Source organism: Taeniopygia guttata, chromosome 36 (assembly GCF_048771995.1).
Source record: "Taeniopygia guttata chromosome 36, bTaeGut7.mat, whole genome shotgun sequence".
In the NCBI taxonomy this organism is placed as follows: domain Eukaryota; kingdom Metazoa; phylum Chordata; class Aves; order Passeriformes; family Estrildidae; genus Taeniopygia; species Taeniopygia guttata.
The window spans coordinates 3,011,669-3,027,446 of record NC_133061.1 but is presented as its reverse complement, the minus strand read 5'-3'; the positions used below and the strand labels follow the sequence as shown (position 1 = coordinate 3,027,446).

Below are 15,778 nucleotides of genomic sequence, written 5' to 3'. Positions count from 1 at the left end.
TCTTTACCCGGCACCAGCGGAGGCACCGGTAAGGGAAGCCCTGCGAGAACCCCGCCTGCAGGAAGAGCTTCGTGTGCTGCTCCAGCTCCATCCCCATCAGAGGACCCACCCTGGTCAGAGCCCTGGTGACCCACATTCCCTGTGATACACAGAGGGAAGTGGCTGCTGTTATTTTATTTTGCCTCTTATTATCTTTTATCTTCCTCCCTCCAAAACACAGAAAATTTAGGTTAAAATCAACAAATTAATCAAAATCATCTAAAGCCTCACATTTTACTTGTGTTTTGAGGAATTTTGGGTTCCAGGAGATATCTGTGAGGGTATGGGGGAGTTTGGGGGCTATTTGGTTTAGTTGTCTTTATTTCTTGGCACTCCAAAATATGAGAGGGACTGATCTGTCTGCTCAAATCCACTCAGTACCACTAAAAACTGCTGAATCGCACCCCAAAATTACTCGATTCCACCACCTCTTAGGGTGAAATTGGGTTGGAAGGGGATTGGGCAATGCGGGATGCAAATCAGGAGGGTGAGATGAGCATTGGATGGGGCGAGATGGGTGGGATGGGGATTGGGAGGTGTGAAATGGAGGAAGTACAGCTTGGGAAGGGATCTTGATGTCCAGGAGGGGTCGCATGGGTAGAGGTTGGCATTTGGGAGGTGGGGTGGGGTCTGGAATGAGACAGCCAAAGTTTGGGGGTGATTAAGATAGGGGGAGCCCATTACTGAGTGAGTGTTTGAATCGTCTACATTCATGAGGAGCTGCTGGGGTGTCTCACATTCCTGAGGCAGTTTTGGGGCACTCCCCAGCTCTTGGGAATCTTCCAGAGAGCAGCTCCATGGAGCCCCATGGCCAGGGGTGGTTGCCACGGGCCTGAGCTCAGAGCTGTGCCAGAGTCCATTGCCTCGGTACTGAGAGCAGAGAAATGATGAATGGCCCCAGACATCTCCAGTGTGTGTTTGTGGAGGCCTGTGATCTTACTGGGGAGAGGGCAAAAGCAATCCCCTGGAGAAATGCACCGTAGGCTCTGGGCATTCCTCACAGCTCAGGGTGAGGACAGAAACTTCCCCCATGGTGCTCTGCAGCACTGTGTTAATTTGTCCCGGTTCTGTCCCCATTGACCCATTGGCTCTTCCTACCCCTTTTACCCTGATATGTTCATGTTCTAGCAAGTTCTCCCTTCCCTGTTTTCCCATTGGTTTATGTGCCCACCTATCAACCCTGCCATTCCCTATTAGTCCCTTTCCCTGTGTACCACCCCTAAACCCTGAGATCCCTGACGCTCTCCTCCAGCCCCTCTTTTCCCGTATTTACACCCTAAACCCTCCTTTGTCTTTGTCTTTAACCCCCAGAGCCCTGGAGCGTCAGACCCTGATAAACCCTCGTTGGAGCTCCATGCCTGGGCCCTCCCGTGTCCTCACTGCCGAGCTGCTCCGTGTGTGTGTGTGTGTGCTGGGCTCCCGTGGCTCTGCCCGTTAGCACAAAACACTCCCAGGGAAAGTTGTGCCGCCACCACCACAGACTGACAGTGTCCCTGGGGACCAAGAGGCCACTGTGACACTGTGGGACCAAGGAGAGCATTGCTGCCCTGCCAGGCCTCATGGAACCAAGGATCCACTGTGACACTGCAGGGCCCTGGGGACCACGGTGACATTGTGACACTGCAGGGCCCAAGGATCCAAGGGACTTTGTGACACCAAGGGGTCCCATGGAACCAAAGGGACATTGTGACACTGGGAGGCCTCATGGAATCATGGAGACCATTGGGACACTCTGGGTCCTCGTGGAACCCTGGTGACCCCAAGTTGTCTGGGAGGGCCTGGTGTAACCAAAGGGACATTGTGACACTGAGGGGCCCCTTGGAACCAAGGACATCTTTGCAGATGACACCAAGCTGGATGTGAGTGTGGATCTGCTGGAGGGTAGGAGGGCTCTGCACAGGGCCCAGGACAGGCTGGATCCAGGGCCCAAACCCAGCAAGGTGAGGTTTAACAAGTCCAAGTGCCGGGTCCTGCACTTTGGCCACAACAACCCCTGCAGTACTACAGGCTGGGGACAGAGGGGCTGGACAGCAGCCAGGCAGAAAGGGACCTGCAGGGACTGATGGACAGCAGGCTGGACATGAGCCAGCAGTGTGCCCAGGTGGCCAAGAAGGCCAATGGCTCCTGGCCTGGATCAGGAATGGTGTGGCCAGCAGGACCAGGGCAGTGATTCTTCCCCTGTGCTGGGCACTGGTTGGGCAGCACCTCGAGTGCTGTGTCCAGTTCTGGGCCCCCCAATTTAGGAGAGACATGGAGGGGCTGGAGCGTGTCCAGAGAAGGGCAGCAAGGCTGGTGAGGGGTCTGGAGCACAAATCCTGTGAGGAGCGGCTGAGGGAGCTGGGGTTGTTTATCCAGGAGAAGAGGAGGCTCAGGGGAGACAAGGTGGTGTCAGGGCACAGGTTGGACTTGATGATCTCCAAGGTCTTCTCCAACCTTGCTGATTTTGTGATTCTCTGAATCCACCCTTGGAGCAGTTGCAGGAGGAGCCCTGGGCCTCCTCTTCAGAAGCTCCAGCAGCCCAGGTCCCTCAGCTTCTCCTCACAGCCCCAAAGCCCATCCTGTCAGTCCTGCAGAGCCTCTGCAGCTCCTCCTCACTGCCCAGAACAGGGAGCCCCACAGCCAGACACAGCAGCCCAGATGTGCCCCCCTGGCCTGGGGTGCCTCTGGCAAGGGAGCAGCACCAGGCACTGCAGGAGCCTGCAGACAATTCCTGCAGCACTTGTGGGATGATCCTGCTCCCCAAGGGCCGTTCCCATGGTGCCAAGTCAGGAACTGCAATGGGGAGTGGGGCCAGAGAGGAAAGGGCAAACAGGGATGGGCTGTGTGCAGGGGAGGGAGCAGGGCTGGGCAAGGGAAAGAAATCTGTAACAGGAAGAGTAAAGAAAGCAAAGGTGAAGCCAAGGAAATGCTCAGGGCAGTTTGGGGGTAGCTGCCAGGCAGCCCTGGCTCTGAGCAGCAGCGTCTGCAGTGGGACAGGAAACTCCCAGCTGATGGGAACAAACTTTCTGGCTGACTGCAGAGGCCAGGACAAAGCTGAGTGGTTTCCCTGGCATCCCCCAGCCCTTCCTGGCCCCAGGGGCTGATGGCATTTGTGCTGCCTCAGGTCCATGTCCCCACAGCAGCAGCATGGGGGTGCTCCTGCCTGCTGTGTGCAGTGCAAACAGGGGCCCCTGACGTTTCTTTGTAGACAACATTAAAATGTAAAACAAAGAAAAAGAACCTCCAAAAGGAAAACAACAACAAGTATCAAAGTTTACTTGTATTACAAGTGTTTTGCAGAAATTGGGCCAGCAGTTTAATGTTCCTGAAAGCATCCAGTCATCAGTGTCCACACTGCAGCCTTGAGCTCCTGGTTCCTCAGGCTGTAGATGAGGGGGTTCAGGGCTGGAGGCACCACCGAGTACAGAACTGACACTGACAGATCCAGGGATGGGGAGGACATAGAGGGGGGCTTCAGGTGAGCAAATGTGCCAGTGCTGAGGAACAGAGAAACCACAGCCAGGTGAGGGAGGCAGGTGGAAAAGGCTTTGTGCCGTCCCTGCTCAGAGGGGATCTTCAGCACAACTCTGAAGATCTGCACATAGGAGAAAACAATGAACACAAAACAGCCAAAATATAGAAGAGCACTTAGCACCATAAGCCCAAGTTCCCTGAGTTTGGAGTGTGAGCAGGAGATCTTGAGGATCTGTGGGATTTCACAGAAGAACTGGCCCAGGGCATTGCCATGGCACAAGGGCAGGGAAAATGTATTGGCTGTGTGCAGCAGAGCATTGAGAAAGGCACTGGCCCAGGCAGCTGCTGCCATGTGGGCACAAGCTCTGCTGCCCAGGAGGGTCCCTTAGTGCAGGGGTTTGCAGATGGACACGTAGCGGTCGTAGCACATGATGGTCAGGAGGCAAAACTCTCCTGATATGAAGAAAGTAAAAAAAAATAGTTGTGCAGCACATCCAGTGTAGGAGATGTTCCTGGTGTCCCAGAGGGAATTGTGCATGGCTTTGGGGACAGTGGTGCAGATGGAGCCCAGGTCGCTGAGGGCCAGGTTGAGCAGGAAGAAGAACATGGGCGTGTGCAGGTGGTGGCCGCAGGCTACGGCGCTGATGATGAGGCCGTTGCCCAGGAGGGCAGCCAGGGAGATGCCCAGGAAGAGGCAGAAGTGCAGGAGCTGCAGCTGCCGCGTGTCTGCCAGTGCCAGCAGGAGGAAATGGCTGATGGAGCTGCTGTTGGACATTTCTTCCCTCTAGGAATTTAAAAAAAAAAAGCAAAAAAAAAAACTTTTACAAGGTAGGGCAAATTTCTTCTAATCCATCCTATGTTTTCTATTTGGAATCTTTCCAAAATTACTTCTCTTCCTCTGAGGGAACTTCACTAAACTTTTTTTTTATTTTTGACTTGGTCTTTCTGCTGCTGAGTTACTGCCTCATATTATCTTCAGCATTGCTCTCAGCCTGCACACTGAGAAGTCCAGAGGGAAAACAGGGCTCCCTGTGCTCCAGTGCCATCAGACCTGCGTGTCCCCACGCAGCTGCCCTTTGCTCATTTCATCTCCTTTATTTCAGTGTGATTCATCTCCTTTATTTCAGTGTGATTGAACTTAAAACATCCCTGAAAAATACAGTGACATTTTGATGGCACCAATTTCAAAATAAATTTCCCTAATCACTTCTCTCCTTTTTTTCCTTAGTTGCTGAACAGGAAGGGATGTTCAGGGTTCCTCTGGCTCTCTGCTGCCTGGAGTTGTGCCTACTGGGAGCTGTTTCTCTTTATCCAAGCCTTGTCCCTGCCAGTGTTGCCAGAGCCCAGCCCTGCCCTGGGGGCTCAGCTCTGCCCTTTAGACCCCTCCCAGCACAGGGCACTGCCCAGGGGCCTCTCCCTGGGCCTTAAAGGCAGGGCAGAAAAACAGAGATGCTGCAAGCCAAGGTGCTGCTGCTGCTCTCTGTAGGTAGAGGAGGGTGAGGAGGCACTTTCTGAGGCAGATCTGCTGATGCCCAGGGTGACAGTGACACAGACAAAGCTGACAGCCCCTTTCCCTTCCCTTTAGGAGAAAGCTGAGAGCAGCCCTGGCCATGCTGTACCATCTCCACCAGAGGAGGAACCTGCCCTGATGGGGGTCACTCCTTCCAGCTCCAGCTTCTCCCCTGCACAGTCCATGGGGAGCTGCCAGGCAGGCTGAGAGCTGCCCCTGGCAGGTGGCACATCCCCTGGGCTGGCCAAGAGCCCTGAGGGCTGCAGGAGCTGCTCTGCAGGACAGCCCTGGGCAGCCCTGGCTGCAGCCCCAGCTTCACCCCCTGCAGCCATCCCTGGCAGCAGGAGCAGTCCTGCCCTGTCCCTCTGACAGTGCCCAGGACAGCCCCGCTCTGGAGCACATCCTCCCCCAAAACAGAAACGGCAGCAGAGCCATCCTTACAGTCACATCAGTCCTGTCCTGGGTCAGCTTCAGGAGGTCCCTGCAGCCAGAGACTGACTGTGTCAGAAGTGGTGAAGATTTTCCATGAATGAGCTCAGAAATGTCCGTCCTTCCAGCTGCTCTGGGCCTCTGTCGGCTTCAGTGCTCTCAGGTACCTACAGGCAAAGCCCTCAGCCCTGCTGTGTTGGGAGAGGAGCTGCTCCTCAAGAGAAATGTCTTTTTGAAGCTCTTCTTGGATTGGCAGGACCTGCCTCTGTGCCAGGAGCCTGGCCCAGCTCAGCAGCCCAGACACAGCACCCAGATTTAATGACTCTCTCGGGGCTTTGGTGTTGTTTACATAAAACTCAGTCCCTGAGAGAGTGTTCAAAAAACTTCTCAAGAATTAGAAGTCAGAGTCAAACTCCAAACTTTTAATGGATCCCACTGAGGGACACAATGAGAAAGTATCCCCAGTCAGAGCAGAACACTGGAGGCAGAGATGATGGCTGGGGACAAGCAAGGGAAAGATGTCTCTGGTGCTGAGCAAACCTGGATGTGTTTCAGGGATGCAAAGGGCCCAGGCCCGAGCCCCAGCCCCTGGCAAGGCAGATCCTGTCCCTCCCTCATTGCTCCGGGCTCTTCCCGGGATGGGCACTGGGATGTGGGGATGTGCCATGCCAAGGGCAGGACCATGGGGCGGCCCCTGCCAGGCTGCTGAGCAGGGACAAGGAGGCAATGAGGCCCCAGGGCTGCAAGGGTCACTTGTCCCCTCGTGGCCTCAGCCCCGGGCCAGCAGTCATGGCCAAAGTGCTGCACAGGTTGGCTCTGTCAGGGCCTTGCAGCTGCTGCACATCCCTGTGCCCTCTGCAGCCCAGGCTGTCCCACGGTGTCCCTGCCCTGCGCCTCTGTCCCTGCAGGCTGTCCTCATCCCCCGGCTGCCCCACCTCGCTGGCCCTTTCTTTGCTGGCAGCTCTGCCTCCTGCTGCCCCTGCCTGGCCACACAAAGCCTTGGCCTTGATACCAAAAGGGTTAATTCCATTTTTACCGTGCCTGTGAACTTTTAACACAGGAACAAGGTGTGCAGGAGCTGCTTTTCCAGCAAGGACAGTTGGAAATGTAGAAGACATCTGGCTCAAGAATGCAGTGATAGAAAAAGCAAGGACTGAACCTGGGAATTTGGGGTGGGTTTCATGGAAATGGGTAAATTGTAATACACATTTAGTGACTGTGTGTGTATAAGCAACACACTGGTAGAGTTACATGTCCACATAAGGTTAGGAGTTATCCCTCACTAGACCTCAGGCCTGAATAAATGATCCCCTCTTAAATAGCAAATTAGTGTTTAAGGAGCCTTGTTCTGATATTTCAGAGATTTGGTGACCATGGGGCCTCACAGAACCCAGGAGTCAGCTGTGACTCTGCCCAAACTCAGGGAACAAGGGGTCCATGGTGACACAGTTGAACCCCATGGAACCAAAATCCATTTTGGCACACTGGGGCCACATTGAACCAATGGCCCATTGTGACACCACGGATCCACCATTGTGACCCTGAGAAACCTCTTGGAACCAAGGGGCCATTCTGACACAGCAAGGCCTCGTAGAACCACAGCTCCATTGTGACACTGCAAGGTCACACAGAACCAAGGTGGCCATGGAACCAAGGTTCTGCCATGGAACCTCATGGAACAAAGGGACCATGGTGACACTGTGGAACCAGGGAGACTGTTTTTGGCAGTAGGAAAGCTCATGGAACCCCAAGTCCATTGTGACACAGCAAGGCCTCATGGAGCCAAGGGACCATTGTTAAACTGTGCGGCCTCATGGAACCATGAGCCATTGGGACACAGCGTGGCACCTCATGGAGCCAAGAGTCCATTGTTACACTGTGGGGCCCTGTGGCACCAAGGGGACCACAGTGACTTTCTGGGGCCTTATGGAACAATGGAGACTGTTCTGACACTTTGGTTCCCATTGGAACCAAGGGGCCATTAGGGCATGGCAGGGCCTCATGGAATCAAGGGGACTACAGTGAACACTGTGGGTCTCCGTGGATGAAGGGTCCAATGGAACCATTGTGTCACCATTTTGTCACTCTGGGGCATCCTGGGACCAAAGTTCCATTGTGACACAGCAGGCCCTCATGAACCATGGAGACCATTTCTACATTTTGAGGCCTTGTGAAACCAAAAGGCCTCTGTGGCACTTCAGAGCCTCGTGGAGCCAAGGGGACCATCGTGACACTGTGGGGTTCAGTGAAACCAATGGTTTGTTGTCACACTGCCAGGCCTTCTGTGTGGGTTCTCTGCTTTTTTTTCTACCTGTGTAGTGGTCAGGATTGAAGGTACTTGAGACCATATTTCAGGTTCAGACTCAGGTGCTTCTTGTTTCTTATCAGTGCTGCAGCCTCACAACTGTGAGTTCTGCAGTCTTTCATTAGCAAGTCACAAAATGGCCAAATAGCTCTTGTTACAAGGTCTTTTAAAACTATCCAACCAAGAAATGACACCTAAATTATTCTCCCTTTTAACCCAATAACTGATCCCTCGAAGCCAGCAGTGCGGACTTTTCTGTCCAATCACAAAATATCACTCAAACCCATGAAGAAGAAAGTAAATAAGAAGAACCTGTCTCCACCCTAAAACCTCCATATTGCTTCATATTTATTACTATGTTCTAAAACCCCAAACTCTAAGTTTTCCACTCTGTGGTAGTATACACCTCTAACCAACTACACACCCATAACCCCAGTGCTATTAATCAATTTTGGAAGCCTTCTCCACAGCCTCAGGTCAAACGCAGTGTTCTCTTGCAAGTCTGTGCCTTTCAGCACAGCAAGTTTAAAATTCTCAGCATCCAGGGTTCCAACACTTATGGAATCATGGACACTCTTGTGACACTAAAGGCCTCACTGAACCATTGTGACACCACAAGGCCTCATTGGACCGAGGGGCCATTGTGACACTATGGAGTGTTGGCGGGCCAAGGGCAGCTGTCACACCGTGTGGCACCATGGAACCAAGGAGCTACAGGGCCCCATGGAACTAAGGATTCATGGAACAGTGTGGGACCTGTTGCCTTTATAAAGGGCAACTGGCGACCTGGTTCAGGGAACAGCACGGCAGCCTGGTCTCGCCCAGGCTACTCGGGCTAATCAACGCACGCATATACCAATGTGGCAGACGGTCGAAAAGCCTTTATTATCTCATCTCGTGGGTTTAAATAGTCTTGGGGGTCTTTGCTACGTCAGAGGGGGGTTGAGGGGTCTCAGGGGTTAGTCGGGAGTGGAAAGTTACCAAGGCAGGTGTGGTCACATGCTTCTGGGGTTAATGGATAGCGTGGGGCAGGGAGAGGGGGAAGGGTCTATCTTTCCGTCACATCCCATGGTCTTCCGCTCCGCCTGTCCCTATCTACCACATCTCCCCCCTCCTTATCATATACAAAATGAGGTAGTCGTAGATATAGGCACTGGAGTGAGGTATAAAGTTGTAACTTGTTAAAGAAAGGGTGGTTTGGTAAATCTGGGTAATTTTTTCAAGGCAGGTCTTGAAGGCTTTAGCGACTGACTGTGTTTGCAGTTTCTGGTTTACAGCATTTGTTGCTGGCCTATGAACAGAATGTTTGCCCTTTCTAGACGGGCCTGAACAAATTAGACTAGTTTGTTCAGCAGGCATGGTTCTATGGTAATAGCTAAAAGCAGTATTGCCAGTGGACCTACCAGGGCGGAAATTAAAGTGGTGAGCCAAGGTGATTGATTGAACCAGGATTCAAACCAGCTCTGTTGGGTTTCCCTGTCTCTCTTTCTCTGAGCCAGTCTGTCTCGGAGCTCTGCCATGGAGCCTTTAACGACTCCCGTATGATCTGCATAAAAGCAGCACTCCTCTTTCAGGGCTGCACACAGTCCTCCTTGCTGCATGAACAAGAGGTCCAGTCCCCACCTCTTTTGTAAAACCACTTCTGAAAGCGAAGAGACTGATTTCTCTAGATAGGAGATGGATTTCTCGATCCTATGCAGGTCTTCGTCGATGGTCATTTGCAGCTGAGAGAGTCCGTGCTGTTGGGTTGCGATGGCTGAGACACCCGTGGCTGTGCCAGCTGCTCCAGGCCAAGCAACATTGCGATGGTTATACCTGTGATGATTTCTCTTTTGTGGAGTCTGTTAGGTTCCTCGAGAAGGTGGTATATCTCTTTGTCTGAGTGATACAAGACCCTGGGGACAATCAGAACTTGAACACAGAAATCGGTAGAGTCATTAAATTTGGCAAGGAACACACAAGGACTCACTCCGGATCTCTGGCAAACCCACATCCCAGATGCAGATAGGATCACCCACTTGTTAGTTTTTCTGTTGGGTTTGACAACTTTAGTGCAGAAGTTGCCTTTCTGCTTTGCTAAGGTTGCATTCCCAAAACATCTGCCCTGTCCTGTGATTTGACTCAGGGTGATTCCTCTGCGGGGAGTGTCCCATCTGCACTGGTGGGGGGCACTGGCTGTGGAGTAACTGAAGGGGGTGTCTAAAGCAATGCCTTCGTAGAAAGGGGGTTTAACATCATAGCAAAGCCAACAGGAGTTAGTCAGGTTCGGTTTGGTTTCGCTTAGGGTTAGAAAGGTAGCTTCTAAACAGGTTGGCTATGTGGAACACGAAGGATGGGGTGTTCGCTGTGGTGACCTCTTTGAACACCTTGTTACTTGAAAGATGTTGCATGACCCACCTAAATGGCTGGTGAGGGTAGTGGCCTGGGTTGGCTTGCCCTCCGGCCACAAGCCCCAACAGCAAAATTGCACAGAGACACTGTGTATGTCTGGGTCTCACCAGTGTGGGACTCTTGGGTTTTGTCTGACGGTTTGGTGGTCCGTCATCTCCCTCTGGAGCAGGGGTGTATGCATCATGGGACGGTCCACAAGCGTGTCCTGCAAACTGAAACTCACAGTTTTCCATTAATTTCGTTCTGAAGGTCAGGTTTGATTGACCTGAGTGGACACCACCTGAATCTGTCCTCTTTTTTATATGAAGCGTTATAGCTACTAATTGGGTGCTTTTCCAAGCTTGGGACGGCCCTCCCACTCCATTCACTGGGGGGACTTCTTTGCATTGCCAGTGTCGGGGCCACAGTGCTTGGGGAAACATCGAGCAGTCTGCTCCTGTGTCTGCCCGAAACTGAAGCCCTATTACGTGGGGGTCCTGACTGCCATAAAGGCGGCATGTCCCCCACACCTTTGGGGACTCCTTCCCTATTTTCAGGGCCAGGGCCACCCAGGGATCCCGTTCTGGGGCGTCCCCTGCTGACCCTGCGGCACAGGCGCCGTCTGCGGTGGTAGTGGGTACGAAGGTACCGCGGGCTGTGTTGCGAGACTCTGCAATTGTGTCGCTGGCAGGGGTATGAAGCTGGCTGCCTCCTGTGGGGGTATGGGGTATAAGGGCTCCCCGCCCCACTGGGGGTTGGCATAGATGGGCCGTTTTGTATTCCCGGCGGGAGGAGGCTGGGTGCGGCCCGCACGCCCCCTGCCTGTCCCGTTTCCCTGAGGCCGGGACCTGCATTCCTTAATGAGATGCCCTTTTCTCCCGCAGCCCCAACAGGATATTTCTCCCCAGCTGGTAAACTGGGCTGTTTCTTATTGTAGCTGTTTTTTGGTGCGGCTTAGAGCTTTATTTGGTTTTGTCTTAAATCGCGTTGGCTCCGTTTCCTCCGTCTCAGAGTTCCAGCCGGCTCCTGTCAGCTCTTCCGAACCGGCGGAGCTGCTGCCGGGCTCCGAGTCAGAAGTCGAATGCCGGCGCATTTCCGGGGCTCGGTGCCTTTTTGTCCGGCTCCAAGCTCGCTCCTCCCCGCAGGGGTGGCATTGCTCCCGCCCCCCAGGCTTGCCCTGCCTCCTGCAGGGGGAGGTCTCTCCCTTATATGGTAGCGGCGTCAGGCGCGGCTGCTGATTGGCTCCGCGCTCTCTGCCGCTCTCCTCCTCTTTCTCCCGCGCACGCGCATCCCTAAAACTGCGCGCTTCCTGGGTTTTCGCGCCGAGACCACCCGCGCCCCGCCCCTCTCCTTGGCGGCCAGCGCCATTTTCAAAGGGGTAAGGTAGCGGCGTGGTTAGCATCTCCACCCGAGCCGCAGTTTCTGCGTCTCTGGCTTCCCCTGCCAGCCCTCGCCGAAAGCATTCCGCATGCTGCCGCACATCCGGCAACTGGTCCCTGACCGGCAGTGGCAGGACGGACGGGGAAGCCGCGGTTTTTCGGGGGGTTTCCGCAGTGGGGGTTGGGCTCTGATCCGGGGAAGGGGGTGATGCGCCGGGCCCCCTTAGGTCTCTGTTCCCGGGCGGATCGTCCTCAGGGACGGTCTGAGTTCCCGCCCCCACCCCGAGCCCGGGTCTAACTAATAAACACGTACGCGCCGCGCTCCGCGTCTCCTGCTCTTCTATTGCTCTGCGCGGGGCTTTCTCTACTTTGCCCCACGCCTTAAGGTTTCTGCCACTGCCTGATGTTTTCGTGTCCTTGGCCAGCGTGGCTGTGCATTTTTCCCATATTCCCGGATGTAAAACATCCACTGGGCGTTCGGTCGCACCAAGATCAAGCAGCTTTGCTATAGCAAGATAAAAGTCTTTGAGCTTACACTCGATACCCCACTGCGTATAAATCACACTTACGACCCTGGCGATGCTGTCCATGACGCTCGCGGGTCCTGGGATGTCTCCCTGCGCCAAGATACGCTCTGACCGCTCCGGCCGCTGCCCCTGACTAGGCGTATCCTGCTACCCGAGCAAATTTTTCTTCTCCCGGGTTTCGGCACCAGATTTGTTGCCTTTATGAAAGACAACGGCGACCTGGTTCCAAGAAGACAGCACGGTGGCCCGGCCTCGCCCGGGCCACTCGGACTAACGACACACGCAGACACCAATGTGGTTGACGGTCGAAAGCCTTTATTATCTTATCTCATGGGTTTAAATAGTCTTGGGGGACTTTGCTACGTCAGATGGGGGTTGTGGGGTCTCAGGGGTTAGTTGGGAGTGGAAAACTACTGGGTTAGGTGTGGTTACATGCTTTGGGGTAATAGATAACATGAGGCAGGGAGAAGGGGGAAGGGTCTTTCTTTCCGTCACATCCCGAGATCTTCCGTTCGCCTGTCCCTATCTACCACAAGGTGAGACCCAAACACGAGTTCCTGGGACATCCAAACCTCCCGGGAGTGTTTGAATAATGTCAAAACTCAGGAGTGTGTTCATGGCCCTGCAGAGGAACCGGATCCGGAGAACGAAGAGTTAAGTTGAGGGCGAGTTCTTTGGCGGAGCCCCAAAACCCTTTTTTATCCCTGGTTAAACTTTGTTTAGTAATCCCTTAGTGAACTTCATTTTTCACACCTGGCTGGGATTTGGGGGGGCTGGGGGGTCCCTGGACAGCCCCCGCTGCTGAGCACTGACCCCCCCTCACCAAGCACCGGGACCCCCCAAAAACCGCACCCACACCCCTTCAGTGCCCCCGACCCCCCCTGCACCGACCCCCCCGAGCACCGGGCCCGGACCCCCCTTTGTGCCCCCCACCCATCACGGGGGTTCCGACCCCTCCCCTTTGACCCCCAGAGCCACGGGACCCCCGGGAACAGCTCCGGGACCGGGGGGGCCCAGGGATGTGAGAATTGGATCCATAAAGGATTCCCAAATCCTGGCAGAAAGCTCACACTGTGTTGGACTTGTCCATGCAAACTCTGAGATTTCATTGTGCCAGCGAGCAGCTGCAAGGGATTATCAATAATCAATATCAGTATCAGCACCTGAGCAAAATGCTGGGGGTCAATAGGGACCTGCAAAAGGCAATAGAGAAATGCCAAACCCAATAGAAAAAGCAGAAAAATGCCAAAGGCAGCAGGGGAATGCAAAAGCCTTCTGAGTGCTCTCAGAATGTCCCCAGGTGTGGCTAGTAACATCATCCCAGAAACTCCCATCAGCATGTGGGACAATGCCGATGAGAATTCCCAGAAAATTCCCCGAATTGGTCTCAAATCCCGCGCGAGGAGGGGATGGTGATGCCAGCGCTGTCCACCATGATGTCACTGTCCCTGATGGCATCAGAGCGGTGCCATCGCTGCAGCAGCCTGGGGATATCCTCCATGGCTTTTTGGCACCGCTGGGCCAGTGCGCGCCTGCTGGGGCCACCGGGGCCGCCAGAGCCACCACAGGGACTCAAGAGGAGGTCGTGGCTGTCCCCAAGTGTCCCCAGCAGCTGATCCTTGCCCAGGCAGGCACCGGCATCCCACAGCTGCCCAAACTCGGCCACTTCGGCCACCAAGGCCTCAGGGACATCGGGGGACGCCTTCTTTGTCCCCTCCAGGATGGCCTCGATGTCCCCGAGCCGGCGCTGCAGCTCCTCGGGGAACCGCCTCCCTCCTTCACACTCTTCCACCAAGCGCTCCAGCGGCCCCAGGGCCACCTGTGCCCAATGTCCCCTTCTGGTGGCCACTATGGCTTGGCTGCTGGCCACCACGGCCTCTCCCACGGCCTCGTTGGTGGCCGCAGCCACCTGGGCCTTGTGCATGGCCCCTGCCAAGGCCCTCTTTTCCCTGCCCAGGGCCAACTTCAGCCGCTGGGCTGTGGCCCCCAGGCTGCTCCCAGCTGTCCTCCTGCAGGTGGCCATGTTCTACAGGTCCCCGGCCCGGATGGCAGCGATGGCCACGTCCCAGCAGGCGTCGCGGAGCTCGGTGGCATCCCAGGCCAGCAGGGCCCAGCTGTCCTCGAGCCTGACCACCAACTCCTGCCAGGCCAGGCCGCAGCTCTCACATCGGCCCAGGTGGCCCCTGGGGTGGCCCCAAGCGTGGCCAGGGCCTGGCCCAGGGAGGGGACACCACGGTGGCCCAGGGAGGTGACATCGCCTGGTCCAGGGTCTCACGGAGACTCCAGGTGAAGTTCCTCAGGTTCGCGTGCAGGACTCTGGGGACATGAGCTGCTGCTCGTCCCTCTGTGACCTGGTCATGGTGGTTGCCACCTCACCCAGGGTGGCCACCACATTCACCAGTGACTCCAGCTGGTACGGGGACACCTGGGGAGGGGACAGGGGAGGGGTCAGGGACCTGGTGGCACTTGTGGCCTCCTGTGGTGGCCCCTGTGCCCTCCCAGGGTCCCCTTTGTCCCCTCCCTGGAGGGCTCTGCTGTCCCCTCTGTCCCTTTGTCACCCCCTCATCCCCTCTGTCACACCCCTGCCACCCCCCACTGTCCCCTCTTCTTGCCCAGGGAGCCTTAAACTGTGTCTGTGTCTCCCACAGTTTCTGCTCAGTCCGGCCTCAGATATCGGGCCCCTTTATCAGCTCCATTGCTTTACTCTCTGTTTTATTCCCCATACGGGGGCACCAGGGCTCTGCCCCACGGGGGTCACTGGGGATCATCCAGCCCGGATCCTCCCATGGGGGATGGAGCTGGAGCAGCGCACCAAGCTCTTCCCTCACTCTCTTCCTTCACTCCAAGCTCTTCCCTCACTCTCTTCCCTCACTCCAAGCTCTTCCCTCACTGGGGGCACTCACAGGGCTTCCCTTAGTGGTGCCTCCATTGGTGCTGGGTCAAGTTTGAGCTCCTGGAGAAGCTCTTCCCACACTTCCCACACTCGTAGGGCCTCTCCCCGGTGTGGATGCGCCGGTGCCTGGTGAGGTTGGAGTTGCGGTTGAAGCCCTTCCCGCAGTTGGGGCAGCGGAAGGGCCTCTCCTCTGTGTGACTCTGCTCATGTCTGAGGAGATCGGAGCTGGTCTGAAACCTCTTCCCACACTGGGGACACTCGTAGGGCCTCTCCCCAGTGTGGATGCGCTGGTGTGTTCTCAGACCTGAGCTCTGCCCAAAGCTCTTCCCACATTCCAAGCACTCGTAGGGCCGTTCCCCAGTGTGCATCACCTGGTGCACCATCAGGCCAAACTTGTGTCTGAAACCCTTCCCACACTCCCCACACTTGTAGGGCCTCTCCCCGGTGTGGATGCGCCGGTGCACGGTGAGGCTAGAGTTGTGCTTGAAGCCATCCCCACAGTCGGGGCAGCGGAAGGGCCTCTCCTCTGTGTGAATCCGCTCATGTACGAGGAGATCAGAGCTGGTCCGAAACCTCTTCCCACACTCCCCACACTCGTAGGGCCTCTCCCCAGTGTGGATCCTCTGGTGCCGGATCAGGTTGTCGCTCCGACTGAAACCCTTCCCACATTGCGAGCACTTGTGGGGCTTCTCCCTGCCATGAGGCTTCTCCACCAGCTCCGAGCTCCGGCTGGATCTCCGCCTGCCTTCCTGGCTCAGGGGGGCTCTTTCCTCCCCGCAGCTCCCTGGGCTGGGTTTGCAGCTCCTCCTCCTGCAGCATCTCCGGGGCTTTTCCTCCTCCTCCATCCAGCCACGCCCAGGGAATGAAAAATCC

The 15,778-nt window shown here is 55.5% G+C and overlaps 2 protein-coding genes and 1 pseudogene across 2 annotated transcripts in view; 1 reads left to right on the top strand and 2 right to left on the bottom strand.

Annotated features, from left to right (window-relative positions):
• LOC105759916 (uncharacterized) overlaps positions 1-15,778 on the bottom strand; it is a 649,836-nt gene that overhangs the window by 102,490 nt on the left and 531,568 nt on the right. Inside the window, 1 exon segment of the mRNA XM_072921323.1 lies at positions 14,885-15,591. Within this exon segment, the coding sequence (XP_072777424.1) occupies positions 14,885-15,591 (707 nt within the window).
• Positions 1-15,778, top strand: part of LOC140681480 (uncharacterized) — a 1,248,316-nt gene that overhangs the window by 845,050 nt on the left and 387,488 nt on the right.
• Positions 3,335-4,267, bottom strand: LOC140681487 (olfactory receptor 14A16-like; annotated as a pseudogene).